The sequence below is a fragment of the Microcaecilia unicolor genome, chromosome 14 (genome assembly GCF_901765095.1).
Source record: "Microcaecilia unicolor chromosome 14, aMicUni1.1, whole genome shotgun sequence".
Lineage (NCBI taxonomy): Eukaryota > Metazoa > Chordata > Amphibia > Gymnophiona > Siphonopidae > Microcaecilia > Microcaecilia unicolor.
Window position 1 is genome coordinate 27,977,187 of NC_044044.1, and position 26,506 is coordinate 28,003,692.

At 42.2% G+C, this 26,506-nt stretch overlaps 1 protein-coding gene across 1 annotated transcript; it reads left to right on the top strand.

The window, feature by feature from the left end:
- The first annotated feature begins 16,031 nt into the window (after positions 1-16,031).
- LOC115457707 (olfactory receptor 1509-like) lies at positions 16,032-16,964 on the top strand. Its single transcript, XM_030187264.1, has one exon. It carries the CDS (start codon positions 16,032-16,034, stop codon positions 16,962-16,964), a length of 933 nt encoding a protein of 310 aa, XP_030043124.1.
- Positions 16,965-26,506: the final 9,542 nt, after the last annotated feature.

Consider the following 26,506-nt stretch of genomic DNA (forward strand, 5'->3'; position numbering starts at 1 on the left):
ATACGTTTGGAGCAACAAACCCCACCATTCCTGATGAGAAGCCAAATGTAGTGCTTTCCAGTGATGAAAGACCACTTTCATGGCTAAAGAGAGCATAGTATTGACAAGCATAGACTCACCAGCATTTAGCATATCAGTAAAACTGTGACCCTTGAAGACCAAATACTTGTATAACGTTGGACCAGTAAAATGAAAGGTCTCTGTCAAAGTGAGCCATACACTACTCCAGAAGTTGCGCACACACCTACAGTCAAAAACAAGATGCTTAAGAGTACCCTGCAAGGATCAACGGCATGCGATCTAAGAGGAGTCCAGAGTGTCCTATGCGTGAAGAAATAAAGTGATTGAGTTACTGAAGAGGAGTAAGAACCCTTAAAGAGAGAACACCACAGCTGTTCCCAACCGTGGCCTGTAATGGTCTGCTGAAGATCCTCCTCCCAACATCTACGCAGGCCAACGCATTTAACAGGGGGAGTGACCTATAAAAAAATCATAAATATAAGAAGCGGCGTGCCCTGCAGAGTCCAATTTCTGAGCTAACTCCAGTATGTCGGGAGAACAACGCACCACGTGAGGTGCCACCTTGCTTTTCCCTCAGCATGGAACTGAGTTGGAACCACTGAAAGAATTGAGAATCTAGTAGACCAAAATCAGTTTGCATGGTTAAAAATGTTTTCCAGCCCTGACCGCCCGACGCAAGAAAATTACCAAGATCCCATATCCTTATACGCTGCCAACGAGACCAGGAAACCTGCCTTTTATTAATTAAAAATTTTGAATTGTTCCACATGGGCGTACGCGTGGTGGAGGACCAGGAAACGCCTAATTGCTTATTCAAAGCCAACACTAGTTTGTGTGTGGTGTTAATAATGGGATTAGAAGCAATACGCTTAGGGAGATGCATACCTGCTAAGTAGGAGTGGACCAACGGATCAGTTATAGATTGCTCTAGTACCATCCCACCTAGGCCAAGTGCTTGGAGTAGCAAACCAACCCAAACCCTGACGGATAATAAACGCCTTATGATAGGTTAACAGATCAGGAAATTTTACCCCGCCCTGCACTTTTGACAACTTTAGCTTACCTAAGGAAATTCTGGGCGACTTAAAGTTCCACAGAAATCTAGATAGCATTTTCTCCAGCTTTTTTATAAAACACCCTAGGAAAGAGAAGAGGGACCATACTTCTCATACTGACCTTTAAATGCATCCATTCTGCTGCCCCCCATTACCTCTCCACTCTCATCTCTCCCTACATTCCTCCCCGTGAACTCCGCTCGCTGGACAAATCTCTCTTGTCGTCCCCCTTCTCCCCCACTGCTAATTCCAGGCTTCGCTCCTTTTCCCTCGCGGCACCTTATTCCTGGAATGGACTTCCTGAGCCTGTACGTCTAGCTCCATCTCTACCTGTCTGTTTTCAAATCTATGCTGAAAACCCATCTTTTCACCACTGCTTTTGGCTCCTAGCCACTACTCAATTGCTCTTCCCTTGTTCCTTCTCAGCCAGTACTTCCCTCGCCCTTAATTGTCTTGTCTGTCTGTCTGTATTTTTAGATTGTAAGCTCTATTGAGTAGGGACTGTCTCTCTGTGTCTGGTGTTCAGCGCTGTGTGCGTCTGGTAGCGCTATACAAATGCTAATAATAATAACATTCCATGTAGAAGCCTGCCCTTGCAGATGAGCAACACGGCCGCGCAGGCTTCTGTTTCTGTGAGTCTGACGTCCTGCACGTACGTGCAGGACGTCAGACTCACAGAAACAGAAGCCTGCGCGGCCGTGTTGCTCATCTGCAAGGGCAGGCTTCTATGTGGAATGTTGCTAGTGGAGGAGTAGCCTAGTGGTTAGTGCAGTGGAACATGGAATGTTGCTACTATTGGAGATTCTACACGGAATGTTGCTACTATTGGAGATTCTACATGGAATGTTGCTACTATTGGAGATTCTAGATGGAATGTTTTGGCTCCTAGCCACTACTCAATTGCCCTCCCCTTGTTCCTTCTCAGCCAGTACTTCCCTCGCCCTTAATTGTCTTGTCTGTCTGTCTGTATTTTTAGATTGTAAGCTCTATTGAGTAGGGATTGTCTCTCTGTGTCAGGTGTTCAGCGCTGCGTGCGTCTGGTAGCGCTATACAAATGCTAATAATAATAAAGCATATGTGATTTTTGGTACAACCATCATTTTGATGGTGTCCAGCCTGCCCCACCAAATCAAAGTTAGCGGGGACCAGGACAAAAGGGAAGATTCAACCTTGGCCATTATTTTGTCTGAATTGATTTTAATAGTAGTGAGAAGATCCCTGTCAAAAAAAACCTCCTAAATATTTAATAGAGGGAACTACCCATTGCGGAGGGTACCCTGGGATAGCGAAGGGGGTACAAGCGTCATTTAAAGGCATTAGCACAGTTTTATACCAGTTAATTTTATAACCAGATAAGTTTGAGAACCTAGAAATTAACTTAATTAGCGCACCCACGGAAGCCAGAGGCAGAGTAAGATACAGCATGATGTCATCTGCATACGCCGAGAGCTGAAACTCATTGCTACCCATGAGGACTCCAGCAATTTCACGCGAGTTTCGAACAGCTGCCAGAAGGGGCTCCAGCGCCAACTTGAATAGCAAAGGCGACACAGGGCACCCTTGCCTAGTGCCTGTACGCAACAAGAGTGGAGTAGAAAGCGCGCCATTAGCAGCAATGCGCGCAGTCGGCGTAGAGTACAAGAGACGCAACATATGCAGGGTCACATCTGGGAAACCAAAATGCTGAAGGACAAGAAACAGGTATTTCCACTCACTTGCCTCACTTTTAGTCTCTGTCACTGGTAGGGCTGTATCTCTGTACAGCTCACTTTCGCTCTACCCCTAAAAGATATCATCACTCCACTGCCAGCCCATCAGAGGATGTGTGTGCTCTGAAAAAAGTGTTGATAAGCAGAACAGGAAGTTAGGACTTTTTGAAGGTTGTTAAAGTCACAGTCACACAGGCAAATGCTTCAGACAGAACTTCCCCAGAAAGTTGACCACAAGTTCTTGGAAGAACGATGAAGACTTTGACAGTCGTTTCTGCTTTGTTTCTCTTCTGTAAGTCTGGACATCTGACCATTAAATATTTATAATATATTTAAAAAGATAAAGCTTTCTCAGGGTAGTTACAGTTTGCAGGGCACGAAAGTGGTTTTAACAATAATTATGTTTTCAATGATTGCTCTGCAGCGACTGTTAAATCCTTGAAAATAGTTTTGTACTTTTCAGTTTAGCTGTTTCATGACTATTTGCTTTTTTTCCATTTTAATAGTGTATAAATGTTTAATTCTTGCATTTTCACTTTTTTTCTTATAGATCCACAGGGCAGGGTGTGCCAGGTATTTCAACCTGCAGAGGTGTCACGATTTGCAGGAGAATCTGTCGAGCTGCACTGCAAGGCTAACACAACCAACCATTACACCATGTTCTGGTACAAACAGCCCCGAGGTGGGACGCTGGAGTTTTTGGGGAGTGCCTATGATGGAGCTAAAGAAATTAAACATTTTACTTTGAAAACCATTTCTTCCAAGAAATCAACAAGTCTGTCTAAAGAGAAAGTGGAGCTGAGTGATGCCGCGACCTATTACTGTGCTACGGAAGCCACAGTGAGGCGAAGGAGTTCAGGAGCTGCACAAAAACGGAAGAGCAGGCAGCTCACTTCTTCACACTACTTCAGTCATTCTGACTTTTCTCTGCTTCTGTTCCTCTGTCTTTGTACTTTTCACTTCCCTTCTTTTCTTTATCTCTGGTTAAGTCGCTTCTTCGTACTGCCAGCTCTCTCCCCACCTCCAAGAGATTTCACTCCACCTACAGTGGGGGCAGTTCTTCAACCAGACACCTCTTTTTAGATGCCCCGATGTTAGATGGTAAGAGTTTATTTTATAAAAGCCTCTGGCCACCCAGATTCCATCATAGAAAACTGGCATAACCCAGCATCAACGTGCCTTACATTTATTTCAATATTTAGCCTGTCCTCCCAGTAGAGCCCAAAACAGGTTACAACCCCCCCCCCCCAAAAAAAAACCATACATAATCAAATAAGAAAACAAAAACAAACTCCATAAACAACATAAAATCTTGAAAATAAAAGATAAAAAATACAACCATAAACCTACAATCATAAACATAGTAACATAGTAGATGATGGCAGAACCTTAGCATAAACCTGTAGCAAGAGCACACAGAACTTACTGTATTCTGTGAGTTGTGCATTTAAGTGGCAGCCTCACCCATGCCCCTCCCATGCACCACCCAGGTGAATGTCCCCTTGCATTTATACTTTATGAAAACTCATGCATGCCTTTAGAGAATAGCACTTAGTCACTTTGCTGACACTTATTACCATAAAAGTGCCAGGATTCTATATGTTTACATGTGCAAGAACGCCCAGATATAGAATTGCCCTTCACATGACCAATAAATGTGTCCTTATACCTAGCAGAGCTGTGACCCCTGAGGATCTAAGACTCGGATCCATATCTAGCATGAAATCTGGCAGAAGGTTGAAGGGGGGCAAACTCAGGAGTAATGTCAGGAAGTATTTTTTCACGGAGAGGGTGGTGGATACGTGGAATGTCCTCCCACGGGAGGTGGTGGAGATGAAAACGGTAATGGAATTCAAACATGCGTGGGATAAACACAAAGAAATCCAGAAGGAATAGTTCCACGGAATGTTAGCGGAGATTGGGTGGCAACGTCGGTAATTGGGAAGCAAAACCCGTGCTGGGCAGACTTCTACGGTCTGTGCCCTTATCATGACTGAATAGATAGGGATGGACTGGAGTGTAAATTTTAAGGGGCTTCGACGTTAGCTTCAGAACTTTTAGTACAAGAACAGTGCTGAGCAGATTTCTACGGTCTGTGCCCTGAGAAAGGCAAGGACAAATCAAACTCAGGTATACATATAAAGTATCACATACTATGTAAAATGAGTTTATCTTGTTGGGTAGACTGGATGGACTGTAAGGTCTTTATCTGCCATCATTTACTATGTTACTATATTAGAAAATCCTTGATCTCCTTCTATTTAAACTATCCCCCAAATTCTATATATGGTGCTCAGATTTGTGGGCATAAATTTGGGTGCATGTCCAATCTGAGTATGCAAGTTAATTGAGTAACGAGTCTCTTAGAGCCAATAAGTGGGTACTAACAATCAATTATTGGAGTTAACTTGCTACAATTTGGATTTACATGTGCATATTACTAGATGCCAGTCTATAAAGATGCACATGTAAATTTTTGAGCATGGAACTGAAAAGGGGGCAGGGCCACGGGAGGGGCTTGGGCACGTCATGGGTATTCACTAAAGATGAGTGCAGTATTATAGAATTCGGGGGCTCCGCACCTAAGTTAGATGCCAAGATTTACACCTGGTTTCACTCGGTGTAAATCTCATGCCTAAAAGTTGGCCGTGGATCCCACTGCATGCTCTTCTTCAAACAGCGCCCATTTTTTCAATGCCATTAACCGAATTTAGTTCTTTGGGGATGAAACCATATGACCCTGTGACTGAACCTGTACAATGGTTGATAAAAATTATTTTTTATGTTGGAGGGTGTCTTTTCTTTTGTTCATACATTGGTCCAGCTAGACAAATAATTTATTGAGCACCTGAATACAGTATAGATGTTTTGATTTATGAAAATACTTTATGGCTGTATGTGTGATACGAGATTACACACAGCAACTTTGTCAGATCATAGAATAGATTCTTGATCATCTTTTGCCAGAAAAATAGAACATTTTGGCACCCAGTTCAGTTGTCTAAAAGGCTAGCACATGTGGCTAGATGGTCACATCCAGTTTTTGTTGTCCTAGATCTTTCACCAGTTGGGAGGGTTGCTATAGACAAAGCAAGTGGCCAAATGGGATCCATAAGATTTATTCTTTAGTTGTTGCTTGGTATGGGATTGATAAACTTGTACAATGGACAAATGGATTCTCTCTCTCTCTCTCTCTCTCTCTCTCTATATATATATATATATATATATGAAATTCCATTGAAAATTCTTTGAAAAGCTGCTTAGATCAATCAAAACAGGAAGCACGAACTAAAGGAATTCACAAGAAGAAGAAGAATGAACTCTGGGACGTCATAGGGGACATCTGCTTAATGTCTCGACCAAGGGTTGTCAGCCTTGGACTTACTTGTTTGAACAAGATATTTTGGACTGTAAAATTCATGAAGAGAAAAAGGAAAAGTTTCTTCAGAGTTCTGGAAAGTTTCAGCAAATAGTGTGGTTCCAACACCTTTCTTTTCTCATTTCCTGCCTATTAGGCTTATTACCACCTGATATGTAAAGAATTAAATGTAAAGAAAGCAAAGATGGCATGTGCTTTGCTGAGAACCGTTGCATTCCCAAGAGAGGAAATATGGAAAGATAGAGTCTCCCTTTAATGATGCCTTTAGTGATTTAGCTACCTCATGGAAAACGTGGTGCTCAAAACTGGTTAGTGTAATATCTCCATGAGGATGACATCATTGGTCAGGGGAGCAATCACCAACCACAGAGGCTCAAGCACTCTGAGGCTTGGAAGTTTAATGACAACCAACTTGAGTTAAAACTTTCTGAAGTCTTGATTGCCTGAAAGTTTACATTCTGAATTGATTACCGATCAGGAAAGAATTGAAGAAAAAGTTTGAATTTTGTCAGCTATGGTACCAAACATTAGGTTATTAATTCTAGCTACTGTCGATTCATGTTTAAATTATTTTAGAATTTGTAAACATTTCTCTAGCGTGACGTCTTACATTCACTCCCCTCGCGTTTGGGTCGGAAAGGGTTGAAATCTGTTAAGGCGTGAAATAAAAATGCCAATAAGTAAACAGGTTGAATGCTAAAAGTTTATTTTCCTTTAGGGTCCCTTGAATAATATCTTTAAAAATACTGTCCAAACCCGATGCAGCTGCATATTAATCACTTGAGTTTGTTGTAAATTGGGCTTGAATTTACATAAGACACTTATGTGGGTCCTGGCTGAATATTGACTAGGACCTGCATAAACCGCTTATGAGTATCTCTCCTCCCACTCCCCCTCCCCGCCACAATCACTGACCCCCCCTTCCACCTCATCTGACACTATTACTGCTCTCTTCCTCCTGTTAAAACAAGCCTATCTTATTCCTTGGTGATCCAGTGAGGTGATGGGGGCAGGTGCGAACCCCACTCGCTCTTGCCCTAAAAATGGCCAGCATGACCTCTAAAAGTAGTCAAGTGGCAGCTATTTTTAAAATGGAGTCTCCAGGGGCAGGAGCAAGTGGCGTTAGCTCCTGCCCCCATCACCGCACTGGATCACGTAGACTAAGCTTGGCCTGGAGGGGTGGGGCTTGTTCTAATGGGGGGGAAAGGGGACAGTGATGTGTTGGGTGGGGTGGGGGGGACCAAAGATTACATCAGGAGGATAGGAGGGGGGTTGATCAGATCATGTCAACGGTGGGAGGGTGGCCACTACAAAGGGAGCATGGCCATGGGGGGGCATAGGTGTTCTAGAAAATCACAAACAGTATTATGGAATACCACGGATGTGTGTCCAACTTGCGCCTCAAATCAAACAACAAAAAGGGGAAAGCAGTGCTTCCACAACAGTCAAACTGCAGCACATATAAATCTTATAGATTAATACGCTATTTTGCTGTTGAGGCTCAGTGCCGCAGTTTGAATGAAGGCTATTCTCCACATTTTATTGCGTTAGAAGGCCTGTTGCCGAAAAATGGCCCGTGTTGGGTCAGAATTGTCAGCGCAACCTGCATTGTATGTTTTGGAGAATAAACCTTTATGTTTCTGAAGAGATTGGCTGCCTGGGTTTCTCGGAACTTTTCCTTTAGAGTCTTTCACCCCTTGTTGGTTCGTCCGACTTGTGCGAGAGGATTTACATCTGTTTCAGTTGACGTAAGTCCTCTTGACCAAAGCTGAGTGCGGAATTTGGCGCCAACGGTATTCTATAAAGAGCGGGTGCAATTTACTAAATCGGGGTGTACACATGTACGGATCGTGGCCAAGAAATTGATATCCCTCCTACTTAAACTAGTAGAGATTATTAAGGTCATAGATGGATCTTCCAACAGACACGCCTACACTATGAAAGAATTATTGCACTATAGTTGTACACACTGCATTATGCACCTAGCCATGCCAGCTTATGACAGCCATAGACCTGGCATAAGTGGGCATGCTTAAATGTATGTATCTCAGTGCGGACTTTTGCTAGTGTCCTATAACAGAGTTACAGAATTGGCACTCAGTGCGTGGAATCGACATTCCTAACTTGAGGATCGTCCCCAGTATCCTTCCTTGATATACCTTCGCTTCTTGCTTGTATTATGTCTCTGAGACTGCCATAACAGAGGGGTTGATGCAGAAAGCCATGCGGTAGAACCATGCACCAGTGACTGAGTGTGCGGTTTCTACCTCAAAATTAGTGAGAAAATAAGTCGCAGCAATTCAGCAAATGAATGAGATGTAAATGCAAAGCACACAGAACTAATCAGGGAAAGCCTGCTGTAAACATGCACACAAAGTTTCTGTAATGAGAGTGGCCTCACATAAGTACATAAGTAATGCGACACTGGGAAAAGACCAAGGGTCCATCGAGCCCAGCATCCTGTCCATGACAGCAGCCAATCCAGGCCAAGGGCACCTGGCGAGCTTCCCAAATTTACAAACATTCTATTCATGTTATTCCTGGAATTGTGGATTTTTCCCAAGTCCATTTAGTAGTGGTTTATGGACTTGTCCTTTAGGAAACCATCCAACCCCTTTTTAAACTCTGCCAAGCTAACCGCCTTCACCACGTTCTCCGGCAACGAATTTCAGAGTTTAATTATGCGTTGGGTGAAGAAAGATTTTCTCAGATTTGTTTTAAATTTACTACACTGTAGTTTCATCGCATGCCCCCTAGTCCTAGTATTTTTGGAAAGCGTGAACAGACGCTTTACATCCACCTGTTCCACTCCACTCATTATTTTATATACCTCTATCATGTCTCCCCTCAGCCGTCTGTTCTCCAAGCTGAAAAGCCCTAGCCTCCTTAGTCTTTCTTCATAGGGAAGTCGTCCCATCCCCGCTATCCTTTTAGTCGCCCTTCGCTGCACCTTTTCCAATTCCACTATATCTTTCTTGAGATGCGGCGACCAGAATTGAACACAATACTCAAGGTGTGGCATTATAACATCCTCACACCTGTTTTCCATACCTTTCCTAATAATAACGAACATTCTATTCGCTTTCCTAGCCGCAGCAGCACACTGAGCAGAAGGTTTCAGTGTATTATCGACGACGACACCCAGATCCCTTTCTTGGTCCGTAACTCCTAACGTGGAACCTTGCATGACGTAGCTATAATTTGGGTTCTTTTCCCCCCAGATTTTCTACACTGTACGCATGTCCAAGCAAAACAAGAGTGCCAGCACACACCTATGCATGAACTGGAATGTTGTTCTGCAAATGGATATTAGCCTCACAAAAAATCATGCAATTAACATTTTTGCAAGGCTGTTATTTATGTGCGTAACAGCAACTACGGATGTGCTCTAGAATGTTTGTTTTCTCCAGACATGCCCTTAGAGCTGTTACCTCCTGTTCTGTCTTTTAAAGTTGCAGGTACTTGCTGTGGTTCAAAGAAAAAAAGAAAACAACTGGCATTAAATCCTCAGAATTAACCCTTCTACATTGCCTCAGACCTGGTGGTAAATTTCTTGCTTTGTGTGTGCATTAAAATCTCCTGTGTATTTCCATACGTTGCAGTGGATTATCTAATGGACTGATTACTATCCATTTTAACAAACTGCGAGCCCCTGTTTACTGTCCTGGACCCCTTTAAAGCATTGTTCATCCTGTAACATGCGTGCTACTGCTCACGGCAGCTTTCTGCGCCTGTGGCAGAACGACCAGGATAGCGGCAGAGCGCAAACGTGACAGATGACTTTTGAAACACATCTTTTACTAATTTGCCACACAGTTCCACAAGGTGTGGCGTGGGGGCTCTCTGGTGAAGGCAGAAAATGATCTGGATGCCTGAAGCTGGTCCGTGGGGGATCCCAGAACCAGTTTAAATAGCTCAGAATGCTGAATACTACAGTCCTTCGGTGATGAGTTCCTCAGTCTTTCTGGCATAGAATGAGTCTCACGAAGGACCTCTCACAGCTAAGGAGAAAGGACCTGGACGATCACCTCAAATAATGCAAGTTAGAGGGATTCACGCTTATGCTATATTATACTTTTGTCTTCTATTTGTACTCTAGAACAGTTTTAATTTGCATTTCAGAGCTGGGTCAGGAAAGAAAATGTGATAAGTTATCTGCTTACTTTTATTTCGCATAAAATTGTTGGCCCAGGTTTACTTACAAAATCTGAGGTCTAATGTCACCTGCGCTAATGTCCGGGTCAAAAATGTATTCCTAGAAAGAATATAAAGGTTTATGAAGCTTATAGTGTGCTCTTTTATTTTTGCGTTCTCGGGTTTTCCTCGAACACTGTGCAACTGCCTCATTTCCTACGAGAGTCTCTTCACAATGTGACTGTATACAAAGGGTAACGTCTCTAAGTGGGGTAGATTCTGTGCACAACATAACAGGAAGGAACTTCACCCCTATGCCAGGGATTCACTGCTAAAGTTGGGTCTCAGCATTTGCATTGATCTTGCATGAAACTCCTGGCAGGGTACCCGACCCTCATGTCGACGCTGGTGCATGAAAAGAACCGGGCAAGCGATCCACAAGATTCAAGATGGTTAGTGACCGTCATTCCTCTTTTGACTTTTTGTAGGTTTTACCAAGAAGGTGAAGTGGCTTTTAGACACCTCTTTAGGTAAGGTATCCCAAATGTGCATACCTTGAATCAGCTAGAAACTGTACTTTTTTTTCTTTCTTTGTCCGCACATCTTCCGCTCTCATTAAGCAGGTACACATCAAGATCTGGCTGTTCATACAAGCTTTTGGAGTCCCGGACACAAAAGATCTGTCACTTTACCCTTTCCCTCCTGTTGTCGTCCTCGTCACCATAATATTATTTCCCCTTTCTAATCCCTTTCCTAATGTTTATGGCTTTTTTTTTGTCTCCTTGACTGAATGCCTAGCTCTTTCCTATCAAATAATGACGTTCCTTTTCTTCCTCCTTATATGCCGTGTACAATGTCCACCGCTTTGTCCTGCTTATAGTATAGTAAGCTTAAATAAATTATAACCATAAACTATTTCTAAAATATGTTCATTTTCATTTTAATGATTTGTGTTTTTATATTTTTTATATGGATTATTTTTTTTGTTTGTACATGTTGTGGTATTTTAATGTTACTAAATTCACGTTTTATGATTATTATTTATTACTTTTTTTTTTTTTTTTACTAACAATTGTCTATTTTGTCTGTTATTAGTTTCTAAGGCCCCTGATGCAGCCCTTGTGTGGTCGAAACACGGCCAGTGTCGGGCTTTCTCAGTCCTCACATTAATAATGTATTTTAATGGAATTTTCCTAGCGTGACCTGCTCTTTTGCACTTGTTGTCTTGGATCTTATGCATCTCTTGCCCTGTTGTTTTCTTGAACATTAGTGCATGACCTGAATAAAAATGATTGAAAATTCCCTAAAAAGTGCTGCATTCGATATGCAGTTATGGCCTAAGTCTATAAAAACAGCTAAAAATTGCATACAAACATTTGGGCATGTGCTCAATTTGTACGTGCAATTTAATTGAATGAGTTAATTAGTGATAATTGGCTTTTTAACAAGCGATTATTGGCATTAATTAGAATGAATTAAAATATATGAGCTTAAATTTAGGCATGGGATCTGTGCCTAAATTTTATATGTGAGTCAAAAAACGGGGTGTGGAAATGGGAGGGTTGGAGGTTGTCATTTCAGTTACATGCGTAATTATAGACTAAGATAGTTTCTATGTCTAATTTAGGCATGAGCATTTGTGCAATATCTCCATTGGTGTAATGAATTTGCAGTTTATTTATTTATTTATTTTATGGCATTTCTATCCCACATTATCCCACCTCTTTGTAGGCTCAATGTGGCTTACATTTCGTCATGTTCTTGAGTAAAAGCACTATTCTATAAACTGTGTCTAACTTTATGAACGGTTTATAGAATAGCACTGTGTAGTATTTTTTCCCACGCGCATTTTTACGGCATCATATATAGAATTTAGTCCTAACTCACAAGATCATATACGGGGATGCACCAGCTTATATGTTCAGCCTGATTGACCTCTCTTCCAGAATTTCCAAAAAGCCGTCTCATACTTATCTCAATGTCCACTATCCTAACTGCAGGAATCTAAGATACAAACTTCTCTTCGCCTCCTCTTTTTGCTTTGTGTGTCCTCGTTACTGGAATGCTCTACCTTCAACATTAAAGGAGACTGCTGACCACAATCTGTTCAAGAAAGCACTTAAGACTTATCGTTGTGATAGAACGTACTCCTCTGTTGCTTAACTTCCTGCCTTCCCTCATTTGTATCTCCTGTTGTTTCCCCCCTTTCCCCAGATGTTCCTTATTCTCTGTTTGACCTTGAGTTAGTATGATGTACTTTTCATAAATGTCGTTAGCCACATAGAGCCTGCCAAGGTGGGATTATGTGGGATACAAATGTTCTAAATACATAAAATAAAATAAATGTGCAGTAAAATCCTGCATTAGACTGCGATAACTCCAAATCTTAACACATTTTAGTAAAAGGACCCTTTTGTTCAATACTGGTATCAACGGTCCCAGTGTAGTCCATAAGAAAATCATGTTTAATGCAGTTTTTTCCTGGGTGGGGGGGGGGCTTTTACAAAGCGTTGCTAAGCCCAATGCAGGCTTACCGCATGCTAAATCAGGACTAGCACAAGCCCAACGTGGCTGCCAGTGGTAGCTGTGCCCTCAGCACGCACCATTTCAAGGGGAAAACCCCCCCCCCGGAAATGGTTTGAATTGGTAACCCGGCGGTAATCGGACATCGCCGTGCGCTGCCTGGTTACTGCGAGAACCCTTATCACTACCTCAATGGGTGGCCGCATGGCCACGTGATAAGAATTCTCGTACCGCACGGCCATGTTTGTCTGGGGGCTTTTTAACCCTCTGTGAGAGAAATGGCCCCTGCAGCTTGGTAAAAGGACCCCTGAATGACTAAAGACTTCTGTATAATCTTAAGGGGGTTATGACACTTTGCTGTATGCACAGTTTTCAACTTGCTACCCAAAGAGTTTTTGTCTGCAAGATTAGAAGTGAAGAGCTGACAGGATTAATTTGCCTTCTGGATGATATGACATAAATATAAGATGATCAGCTAGTTGTATAACATTGTGATTACAACTTTCGTAACACACTTCTGTCTTCTTTTCGTTTACTTAGTGAAATTTCGACTAACACCAGACACCAGCTGCTCACTCCAGAAGTAGCAAATGGGTTTGAAGCCTCAGTTTTGACGGATGACGCACAATAAACTAGGTAGGAGATGAATACTTGTCTTCAATGCATATGACAGTCTATGATGATGGCTGGAAATACATCTGCCGTAGACAGATTTCGTTCAATGTTCATACACACAATCTCGGTACCTGGTCACTTATTCATCAAAAATTATATAGCTTTCCAAAACAAGATCACCAGTTCCTAATAACAGGTAGAGTTTTAATTCACGCCTTTCTGATAAATTGTTCTGAAAATCTTTAAAATTGCAGGGACAAATGCATTAAGAGGCTTGACCTAAGAAATGAAAGCTAGCATTTCTGAATGAGGTAAAAGAGTTATGGGTTGAATAAGAAGTCGAAAAGTAGAGTCCAGTGGTCTAAGTGAAAACCCATGGGTGATCATTCAAAAGGAGTATAGCTGTGTTCATAGGTGTTAGCTCTGTGGGTGCCAGACGGTGCTGAGATCCCCTATATTGAGCAGAGGGGGGGGGGGGATAGTTTGTGTCGTGTTCAGCTTCTCCAATTATGCGGTAAAGTTGGCAGCAAGTGTTGCATTGAATAAGTCTTATCTGTTGTTGGTGATTGACTGGTGATTGACGATGACTTGAATTTGTGTAAAGTTTCTAGCTAGAGTTCCACAGCGTCTTTTGCAACCTAAAGGCAGACATCTCCAGAATACATCCACGGCAAAATTCAGGAAACCAGTAAGAATGAACTCTTGACACTTCTAACTCTTAGGGTCAGATATTCTTTGCAACGTAGCTCTTTGGGGCAAAAGTTCCACAGCGCTTTATCCATGTTTTCACTTTTGCCACAAGAAAAAACTAAATCCCAGCTGAGTATATTTTTTCCAGAAATTAAGGAAAGAAAGCTCCCGGCAAAGAAGAGGTATTACTGTGCTCCTTATTTGGGGGCTAGGAGACGTGGCTCTGAACTGGCTTACTCTTACTGGAATTTTAATCTGGTGCACTTGGATGATCTCCTAGAGTACCTATTTCTTAACTGCAAGTTTGTTTCTTGCTCGCATGTGAAATTATAATATTAATATAAAATAAAAAGTGTGATTGTAAATTTACGCAGGCCAATTCTGTTATAGGCTTTTAACATTATGGGCTGGATGTGGGCTTGCCCAGAGATATCCAAATACTGGGAGCAAATAGCGAAGTTCTTAGGGGACGTCCTGGGGCGGAGGGTGACATTAACGCCAGAGACGGCCCTTCTGGGGGTCGACCTACTGAAGGGAAACAGTACTGTCTACTATAATCTGCTAATTTATAAAGCGTGTGTAGTGGGGAAGAAATGCATTTTAGTTAACTGGACACAGTTAGAAGCACCATCGTTTTGGCAATGGCGCAATAGGTGGCACCCGCTGTTACTATTGGAGTTGAGAGATTCCTACTACAAACCTAAAACACAACGTACATTCTACCTGACATGGGAACCGTATATTAATATTCTGGCCCCTAGGGCCCGAAGTTCCATTTTAAATCGACTAAGCCTGGACCCAGCAAAGATAGCTAAGAGACTTGGTTAATACAGTAATCAATTGCCATGGGTTATTGGAGACATGTTGCTGCCTGGAATGGGGTAGAGAAAGGGAGGGGCGGTATGGGGGAGGGGGGAGAACTTTAGAGGGGTAAGGCAGTGTAGGGAGGGAAGATGGGGGTAGGGGGAGGTAGGATGGGAGTTATTGAGGGGAAAAATGTGACGATCAATGTTTTTGTCATGATTATCGGTCATTTATCTGTTCATGTTGTGTTCTGTATATGACTTACAAATATTGTATTGTTTATACTGAGTCATTAATAAAATTGTTAAAAAGTAACATTATGGGCTGGATTCTGTATATATGGCGCCTGAAAGATCCATGTGGAAAAAAAATACGCCTAGGCATTTTCCGTAAAGTATGGCATTTTATAGAATAGGCTTAAATTTCCACATAGTATATGGAATATGCCAAGTGGCTTTGAATGCGACCAAATTTGGCTGCATCCGTTTAGGTCACGTTTTACTTGGTCTAAATCCCAGTGCACAAATTAGGCGCAGATTGGGTGCATTCTATAACAACGCACATAGATTTTAGAAACGCACATGCCCCGCCCCTAGCATGTCCCTTTTTCAACTATGCCACTTAGAGTTTAGGTGCACTATGCTACAGAATACACTTTGGGCCAGTGGCGTAGGAAGGGCGGTGGGAGCGGTCTGACCTGGGTGCACGCTGCTGGAGGGTGCAGAGAGCAGCTGCGCGCCTGTCGGCTCCGCTGGTTCCCTGATTCCTGACCTTATTAGAATAACAGAGGGAATTTACCAGAAATCTTTGCAAATGTGTTTTTTCCCCCATAACTTTGAATATTATTGTTTTGGAGGATTGGATTGGAGGAGTGGCCTAGTGGTTAGGGTGGTGGACTTTGGTCCTGGGGAATTGAGGAACTGAGTTCGATTCTCACTTCAGGCACAGGCAGCTCCTTGTGACTCTGGGCAAGTCACTTAACTCTCCACTGCCCATGTAAGCCGCATTGAGCCTGCCATGAGTGGGAAAGAGCGGGGTACAAATGTAACAAAAAATATTATTGTTTTATAAATGTTTTTATCCCTTTCAGGTTAAGCACAAATGGATCTGGGAAATCAAAGCACCGTGACTGAGTTTATTTTCATAGGCTTTCAGTTCAAAGAAAGTATACAAGCCATCATTTTTGTCTTGATTTTATTCATCTACATCTCACTCCTGGTGGGAAACATTTTTATCATGCTTACGATCTATCATGATCCCCGACTCCATTATCCCATGTACTTCTTTTTGGCCAAGCTCTCCTTCATTGATCTGTGCTATTCCTCCGTCACGGTCCCTAAGATGCTCGTGGACTTCATGTACGAGAAGAAGACCATATCGTTTAATGGCTGCATTGCACAACTCTACTTCTTCCATTTCTTTGCCTGCGCAGAATGCTTCATCTTCACCGCCATGGCCTACGACCGATATGCTGCCATCTGCAAGCCATTGCATTACTCTAGCATCATGAGCAGGAAGGTCTGTATTTTCATGGTGGTTGCCACTTGGATCATTGGCTTTATTCACTCAAACATCCAGACAACGTTGACCCTTGGCTTGCCCTTCTGTGGGCCCAATGAAATTAACAGCTTCTTCTGCGACATCCCACCCTTGATAAAGTTGGCTTGCACAGATACCACCATGATCGATGCCATGATTGTGGCTAACAGTGGGATAGTCTCTCTGGGCTGCTTTCTGAGTGTGCTTATATCGTATATCTACATCATATCCACTATCCTGAAGATCCGCACTGCCGAAGGAAGACGCAAAGCCTTCTCCACTTGTGCCTCCCACCTCACTGTGGTTACCTTCTTCTTCTTCCCCTGTGTCTTCATCTATATGAGACCTTCTACCAGTTTTTCTGCAGATAGGATAGTCTCTGTATTCTACACGGTGGTGGCCCCTATGTTAAATCCAATAATCTACACTTTGAGAAATGAAGAGGTGAAGTCAGCCATGAGAAAACTGAAGAGTGGAAAAGTGTTTTTCCAATGATCACAAAATCTGTCAGCGTTCATGTTTCCAAAACGTAATTCCTGTGTCTCACTTGACCTAACCACTAGCAAACATGATTTACTAGGGGATTGTGGATTCAGCCTCCAAGGTGAGTTATATTCATACACAACAGGTATTTTCCTGTTCCCAGAGGGCTTGAAGAGTTAAGTGACTCGCCCAAGATCACGTAGCTCATCCATGAATCTTGCATGTCTATGTAGACATTGCATCAACTGATGTAAAGAAATGAGCTTGGTTTTCTGGTTCTCAGCCTCCTGCTCCAACCGTTAGGTGTACTCTGCTACATGAAAAGCACTAACATGAGTCCTGTCATCCATAAAGGAAATGATGCTTCTGTACACTTTCGTGTTGCTTAGGACTGTAGCATTCAAAATAAAGAGGAGGTACCATTGTGTATGCAATAAGTTATTGAATGAGGCATGAACAAGGGGATAATTGTGCTGTACTCTGCAGATGGCGACTTGTGAAATTTCCTAAATCCAAGTGAATTATCTGTATTATGTTTGTGTAAAGATGTGACTGAGAGGAGCTGAGTGCAGAATAAACTCTGCGATATGTTCAGTTTATGAAGCAAATTGTTCCTGAATTTGGGGAGAATTGATTACAGGCAGGTTGGTGAAAAAGTAAATAGGGAAACCAATCATGGTAAGGAACACAAGAGAGAATATGGAGCTGAGAATTCGAGGGAGTCTGCAAGGTGAAATGTTGAAATGGATACATTGCATTTAAGAATTTTCCTTATCTCAGAAGGTTTTCCTCATTTTTAAAAAAATGGAGATTAGTTATGTTGTCTGGTTTATGTTTCATGTTTAACCCTGTCATGTATGTAATGTGTAACATGTTCTGGGCGTTATAGGGAGGTTGGACTAAATAACGGGACAAATAAATAAATGTGATGCACTATGTAATTATTAATGTTGTAAGAGTATGAATTGTCAGTATGGAGCTAGTTTCTACATGCGGTACCTGAAAATTCTGCGTGGGAACAAAATACGCCTAGGCGTATTCTCTAAAGTATGCCTACATTTTATACAATTGGTTTAAATTTCCACGCAGTATATATACAATTATGCCGAGTGCCTCTCCGTGTGACCAAATTTAGTTGTGGCCATTTATACCACATTTTACTTGACGTAAATCCCGACGCCTAAATTAAGCATATTCTATAACAATGCATATAGATTTTAGAAATGCCCATACCCCATCCATGGCCATGCCACGCCTTTTTTTTTTAATGATTCATAATTTTTATTAATTTTATACATACTTTACAGAAATTATCATACTGCAAAAGTGTAATACAGCCATTACATACTCAAAAGAAAAGATATTAATACATCAAATTATCTAAATAAAATCAAATATTGGCTTCCTTAGACCTCAATAATGGGGGGGCAGGAAATAGTGAAGATATACAAATCGTAACATTATAAATGAAAATTTTTTGGTTCCGTCAGTCCCATTATAATTCTAACTCTATCGTTGTTTAGTGTCTAGAAAAGTCTGAAGCTGTTCAGGCATATAATATATATATTTAACTTGATTCAACCTGATGACACATTTACATGGGTAAACCAGGAGGAAAGAGCCTCCCAATTCCAATACCTTTGACCTCATAGATAGAAACTTTTTACGTTTTTCTTGTGTGGATTTAGTCACATCCGGATAAAGCCAGATCTTTTGACCTGCAAATTCTCGATTAGTAGATTTAAAGTAAAGGCGCATAACTGCATTTAAATCCTGTTGAAATACAAAGGAAATTATCAATGTCCCCCTTTCTGGTGATTCCTCAATTGTTTGCTCCAAAATGGCTGTGACATTTTGTAAATCAATAGAATTTCCTGTCCCAACTTTTTTCATCGTACTTGGTATATAGTAAATTTTATCCAGAGGAGGAAATACTTCTTGGGGAAAATTTAAATTTTCTTTTAGATATCTCTGGAACAAATCTTTTGGAGATTCTCCCAATATTCTAGGAAAGTTCAGCATTCGAAGATTCAGTCTCCTATTGAAATTCTCTACCTGCTCCAGTTTTCTTCTAATTTCCATATTGTCTTTTACCACTGCCATTTTAAAATCTTCTGTTTGCTTTGTCTCTATCTCTAAGGCCTCAATCTTTGAAGTAAAATCTTGTTTTGCCAGATCTAGGGAACCTTTCACTTCCTGGATATTGAAATTTAAAGTCTTTACCTCATCAGAAGATTGTCTCAAAGTTTGTTCAATTTCCAATAGTTTCAGCCAGATCTTGCCCAGGCTCACCTCCGTCTCCTCTGCAGCTGCAGTTCTCTTTACAGAGCTAGGCTCCCCTCTGGGCTCCCCGGGATAGCCCTTTCCGGGCTCCAAGAGAAACCCCGACTCGCTCAGAGCAGTTGCAGGGCATGGAGGCGTCGTAGAAGGCGGGGAGAGAGAAACTTCTATTTCCTGCGGGGAGGTCGCTTCACCGACCCCACCCGCTAAGGACTCCGCTCCGCTTCTTCGGGACAATGCAGGGAAGAAGCGTTCCAGACCTCCGCTTGCCGGTGTGGACGTCGCGGGGTGTAGAGGAATCCCCCGAGTCGTCCCTTTACGCTTGGTATGCGGCATTAGAAAAAAAGCAGGTATATTATTATATATTCCACAAGCAAGCAAAGGCAGGAGCTCGCTTTCAACACGTCTGCTCACGGCGCCATCTTGACACGCCCCCTCCCATGCCACGCCTTTTTAAGTATGCAACTTAGAATTTACACACACCACGTTACAGAATACAGTTAGCAGGTCATTCGCACAAATCTTAATTAACGCCAATTAGTGCTAATTGCTTAACAGCCAATTAACAGTGTTGATTAGCTAGTTAAACAATTAAGTTACGTGCATTGTTATAGAATACCCTTCGATTTCTGCAAGGAAATTAAGCATCATATATAGAATCCCGGGGATGAATCTTGAGGAGTATAGCCTCTGGATTTATTTGTGCAAGCATTTTACTTCATTTGCTTTTTCAGTTGTTTTTAATTTATGCTTTCTCTGTAGTGATCCTTCAACTTCTTTAAGAATGAACTCTAAGAAAACCTAAAAATGTTGCATATACTATAATATATACTCTTCCATAAAACAAATCACCGACAAGTAACAATTAAATCAACTTAATCTTGACTAGTTTTGCATAGAGAAAGACAGTAAAAGTGTAAAAATGGCAGGTAAAAACCTCAAAACCCCACCTATATAATTTAAATTATAGGATTTGATGGGTAGTGACCTCACAGGCAGAAAAAAAAAATCTCCTATCCAACTGTTCAAAGCTCTAGGCAGTGCTTCAATACTGGTAAACCATAAACAGTGAGTTATCTTATAAAAGTGTGTTTAAAGCAAAAGGATTCACCATGGGGTTTCTTCAGGGTGTAACAGGATTATCCACACCAGGTTATGCAGGCTATTGACTTCGTAGCGTGCATAATGGTTGGATGGGAGGCTTTTTCTGCCTGTGAGGTCACTACCCATCAAATCCTATAATATAAATTATACAGGTGGGGTTCTGAGACTTTTTCTCCCATTTTTATAGTTTTAGTGGGTGCAGTGCACTTGTGACTCTGGGCAAGTCACTTAACCCTCCATTGCCTCAGGTACCAAAACTTAGATTGTGAGCCCTCTAGGGACAGAGAAAGTACCTGCATATAATGTGTACAGCGCTGCGTATGTCTAGTAGCGCTGTAAATGTGAGCTCTTCAAAACCCACCTGAAACCCACTGTACCCACATGTAGGTGCCCCCCTTCACCCCTTAGGTCTACGGTAGTGGTGTACAGTTGTGGGGAGTGGGTTTGGGGGGGGGTTTGGGGGGGTCAGCACCGAAGGTAAGGGAGCTATGCACCTGGGAGCAATTTGTGAAGTCCACTGCAGTGCTCCCCCTAGGGTGCCCGGTTGGTGTCCTGGCATGTCAGGGGGACCAGTGCACTACGAATGCTGGCTCCTCCCACGACCAAAGGGCTTGGATTTGGTCGTTTTTGAGATGGGCGTCCTCGGTTTCCATTATGGCTGAAAACCGGGGACGACCATCTCTTAAGGTCGACCATCTCAACATTTAGGTCGACCATCTCTAAGGTCAACCTAAATGTTGGGATTTGGGCGTCCCTGACCGTATTATCGAAACGAAAGATGGACGCCCATCTTGTTTCAATAATATGGGTTTCCTCGCCCCTTCGCCGGGATGTCCTTAGAGATGGGCGCCCTTAGAGATGGTTGTCCCCGTTCGATTATGCCCCTCCATGCGTTAAGGTCTCGCGTGTTAACCGGGCAGTAATCGCTGCCGATTACTGCCTGGTTAGCGCTGCGTATTGGAAAATAAAAATCGTTTTCCAGCATGTGCATTGGACGTATGCAAAAAATGGAATTCCCACCCGGGCCACATAGTAGCCAGGTGATAGTTCCAAATTGGCGCATGTTGGATGTGCGTAGGCGCCTACGCAGCTTAGTAAAAAGGCCTCACTATTAGATAGACACTTTAAGCTTTTTCCTCTTCAAAACATTAGTTAGCAATAAAACATTCTTGCTTGCACCAGAACTTTGAACAGCGTGTGTTCTGATTTCCCGTTATTTATTGGAATTTTACAGTAGGTTTAATAAAAATGGATTAAAAAAGAAATTATGCTTGCCTTATGGTGAAAAGTTCACAAGAGGGCGCTCAGACACTGCTCGTGGGTCAATGAAATCGCTACATACAGATGACAGGGCAACTTCTGCTGACTGCTTTACAAAGCTGGTAACTTTTCCACAGGATCTCATAGAAAAAAAACAGTGCTGTTTTTTCTAGCAAAAAAAGTGCTGGTACTCAAATGCCAGGCTACCCTTCAGGGGTGGGGTGATCACTGAAGGACCCACCCCACAATAGCCAAGCCCCCTTCAACCAGTCACAGAATCTATGTCAAGGCAGAATTGGTGTGTAGAGCCTGAGCTCTTTCATTAAAACTTGGGAACCATGGGTCAGTTTTAGCAGACAATGGAAAAGGTGCCGGTACTCAGTACCCCCAAGTACCCCCTCAAAAAAAGCACTGGAAAAAAGAGTCCATTATATTCCTTTAAACTATGCTTACGCCATTTTTTTTGCAGACTATTTCTTGCATCAATATTAAATAAACACTTTAAAGCACTATATGAGCTTTTGAGACCACATTAATGCTTTATCTGTCACGTGTTACTAAAGAACTTGTAGGTCCTGGAAAGTTTGGGGATAATTTTTTGGATTGTTTTTGGTTTAGTCCAATGACGGGTATCACAATCCACCAGAATAACTGTTTTATCTAGGAAAAGATTAGCTGCTAAAATTCTGCTCTGCAACATTACCGGGGGATGCGAGACAACTCACCCCCCTTAGTCATCAGTCCCTCAACATACTCAGTAACACACACACACACATACACACACACACGTCAATTATTAAGGGAAGAGACAACTGAGTGGAGTAAAAACCGGCCGCAGCTTCCTTGATTGGTGGAGATTAAGCAATGCATGCAACCATGTGAACTTTATTTTAAGGCAAATCAAAGGGAGACTGGCCACCATTATCGGTAAGGTGCCCATGTAAATAATCAAAGAAAGCTTAAGTAAACTACGCCCTGGCCATAAACAGCTAGAGCAAAGCCAAGCCTGGACCTCCAGGACAAAATTGTGAGCTTAAGCTTAATGTTTACCGCCTAGAGCCCCTTCCATGGCCTCGTCCCCTATTGAGATCAACGCATTAAAATTTACGTGCACGACTTTACGGAATACGTGAGGAAAGTTGTGCGCGGAAATTCTAATTAGTGCCAATTTGTACTGCTAATTGCTCGTTACTGGCCAATTATCAGCGACTGATTGGCTTGTTAAATATTTAAGTTGCACACGTGACGTTAGATCTCGTATATGGAATCTGGGGGGGGGGGCAGATACCAATGGTGAAAAATTAATCTGTAGAAGCGCATCCTGAGGACTCTGGGAAAAAGCTAGAAATCTGGATAGATATTTTCTAGAAAAACAAACGAGTTGAAAGAGATTCAGCAGAGGCTGGTAGAAACGAACCTTATTAAAGTTTGCTCGAAAGCATCCTCTGTCTGGTGTTCTTAAAGTAAATGTGGAACAGGTGGATGTGAAGCGTCTGTTCACACTTTCCAAAAATACTAGGACTAGGGGGCATGCGATGAAACTACAGTGCAGTAAATTTAAAACAAATCGGAAAAAGTTTTTCTTCACCCAACGCATAATTAAACTCTGGAATTCACTGCCGGAGAACGTGGTGAAGGCGGTTAGCTTAGCAGAGTTTAAAAAGGGGGTTAGACGGTTTCCTAAAGGACAAGTCCATAAACCGCTACTAAATGGGCTTGGGAAAAATCCACAATTCCAGGAATAACATGTATAGAATGTTTGTACGTTTGGGAAGCTTGCCAGGTGCCCTTGGCCTGGATTGGCCGCTGTCGTGGACAGGATGCTGGGCTCGATGGACCTTTGGTCTTTTCCCAGTGTGGCATTACTTATGTACTTATTTGATACAGTTAATACCTTACTCCAGTTCTTCGCAGTTATAAAAAAAAACCCCAAAAAACAACACTTGCCTTCTGCAGAGAGTTGCTCAGCTGTATATGTGGTTTTTGTGGTTCTGGGTTTCCGTTTTTAACCTTCTCCTCACTGCTAAATTTCTAAGGGCAGTGATGCAATGCTAAGTGTACCCTAGGCAGTATATACAGCCACACCTAGAATCACCATTCAACCCATGAACATGCAGCTTCGTCTAACTTTGCTCTCTCTGAGCCTTCTAACAGGTAAGCGAAATTCGGAAAATGCATAATTGGCTCTTTGATGCTTTTGCTATTCACACTTTCAGCCAGAGTTGAATATAATGCACCTTTTTGCTTAAAATAGGGGCTCAGGGTCAGGACTCGGTGACGCAGCTTTCTACTATGGAAACCGTCTCTGAAGGGCAGAATGTCACTTTGCACTGCAGCTACAAAACCATTCTGAACCCGTACATTCACTGGTACCGGCAGTACCCGGGACAGCCTTTGCAGTATTTATTGCAAGCTGACTATCTCGGCAAAGTATATAAAGCAGAGGAAGCTGAAGCCAGGATGGAAATCCGGCTGGACAAGGACAAAAAGACAGCTCCTTTAACAATTTCTGGCTGCCTCATCTCTGACGGAGCAGTGTATTTTTGTGCCCTGAGGCCCACAGTTGAACAGACCTCAGCGTTCTTGTTACAAAATCTTCAGAAGCTGAATTGTGCTGTTCTCCCCCCCCCCCCCTCCTCTGCACCACTTGTATTTTACATTGTGCAAGAATGTCACTTGCCTTGAACTATTAAGACAAGGCGTGGGCTAAATCCAACGTCCGACCCTTTCCCCAACAGGAATTCCATAGACGAATGAACATAGTAACGTAGTAGATGACGGCAGATAAAGACCTGTACGGTCCATCCAGTCTGCCCAACAAGATAAACTCACATGTGCTACTTTATATGTATACCTGACCTTGATTTATCCTTGCTATTTTCGGGGCATAGACCGTAGAAGTCTACTCAGCCCTGTTCTCGTACTAAAAGATCTGAAGATTCTGGAATCCCAATTAGTAGCAATATTCCATGTAGAACCCCAAAGAGTAACATAGTAAATGACGACAGATAAAGACCTGAACGGTCCCATCCAGTCTGCCTAACAAGATAAACTCATTTTACATGGTATGTGATTCTTTATGTGAGGGAAGATCCACCAGAAGGTGGAAAACTCAAGCACCCCACGGTAAAAACAACAATGTGCAAAAAGTGGGAGTACGACCAAGGAAACCAGACACTGGAAGACGTTCTTAAATAAAAAGACTTTATTAAAGAGTCTTCAAATCTTTAATAAAGTCTTTTTATTTAAGAACGTCTTCCAGTGTCTGGTTTCCTTGGTCGTACTCCCACTTTTTGCACAATGTGATTCTTTATACCAGAGTTTGATTGGTCCTTGCCATTCTCAGGGCACAGACCGTAGAAGTCTGCCCAGCACCGTTCTTGTACTAGAAGTTCTGAAGATTCTGGAATCCTAAAGAGTTACAAGATTCCGGAATCCCAATTAGTAGCAACATTCCATGTAGAACCCCAAAGAGTAAAATAGTAAATGACGGCAGAGAAAGACCTGCACGGTCCATCCAGTCTGCCCAACAAGATAAACTCATATGTGCTACTTTATGTGTATACCTGACCTTGATTTATCCTTGCTATTTTCGGGGCATAGACCGTAGACGTCTGCCCAGTACTTGCCCCGCCTCCCAACCACTGGTGCTGCCACCCAATCTCTGCTAAGCTTCTGAGGACCCATTCCTTCTGAGTGCCCTGATTACAAAGGTGCGTGTGTTAACCATGTGAATATTATGTCCATAGGAATATTATGAGCATACACTCAGTTAGCATGCACTAAAAACGCTAACGCGCCTTTCTAAACAGGGTCCATAGGATTAAGGGGCCTTTTACAAAGGCGTGTAAGGGCCTTCGCATGTCTAGTGTGTGCCAGGGGCAGTGATTCTACATTTGGCATGCACTGAAAACACGCACTACCACGTGGCACTCACTCGGCAGTGGACACGTGCTGCATGCCTACCACTAAGTCAATGGGTTGGAGGTCAGGTCTCAGGCCCAAAACGGACACGCGCTGTTTTTTACTTTGCCGCACGTAGTGCACTCAAACACGTCATGGCTGAAGCCAAAACCAACATTCTCCTAGAACTCACACGAGTTCTTTGTGTTCTTTGCTGTTTCATTTGGTAGCTGAGGTCTCTCTCGTTCGATTGTTGCTGCTTGGCGGATGTTTGTCCAAATGACCTACCATCTCCTGCTTGTGATTTGCTTTCTCTGGGTGTTTTGGGGTGAGTATAATGACAATTTGGAATAAAAATAAGAAGCCCACCCATTATAATAATTGATTGGGAATGCACTTATGAATGCAGGATAAAAAATAAAGAAGGTTATAGGCTGATGATTAAGGGTTTACCAGTTGAATTCCGAAGCTTGAAAATGACTTTTTATGACTCTCTACTGGAAGTGGTCAGGAAAAATAAACATTACCTAAGATCTCACCTACTTTCCCCCAAACTCAGCTATTGAACTATTTGATTCTTGTTTATAAGTCACTGTAGTCTCTCTAGTAGAAGGACGGCAGAGCAAATGTGGGTAATGAATAACCTTGCTGAATGTAAATTAATAAAATCGTATATATAAGTGAAGAATATACAAAGAGTCCGATGCCGCTTGTTGCATTCTTTGTTGTGCATTGAAATGTTTCAAAGACTCATTACAAGACATACTTTACCATTTTATCTAAAATGAACTCACATATTTTCCCAGTAAGTCAGTGGTGCTTTCTAAAGTATTTTGTATTGATGAATTAATTCATGGACCATATTATTTCAAAGGGAGTCAATGAAGGATGGTTGATTCAGAAATGGTTGCTGTTCTCATTTTTCTATAGCATTTGGCTGGGAAAAATATGGGGCTCAGATGAAGAAGAAATATTTCTGAAGGACTTTAGAGCTTAGTATTTACTCC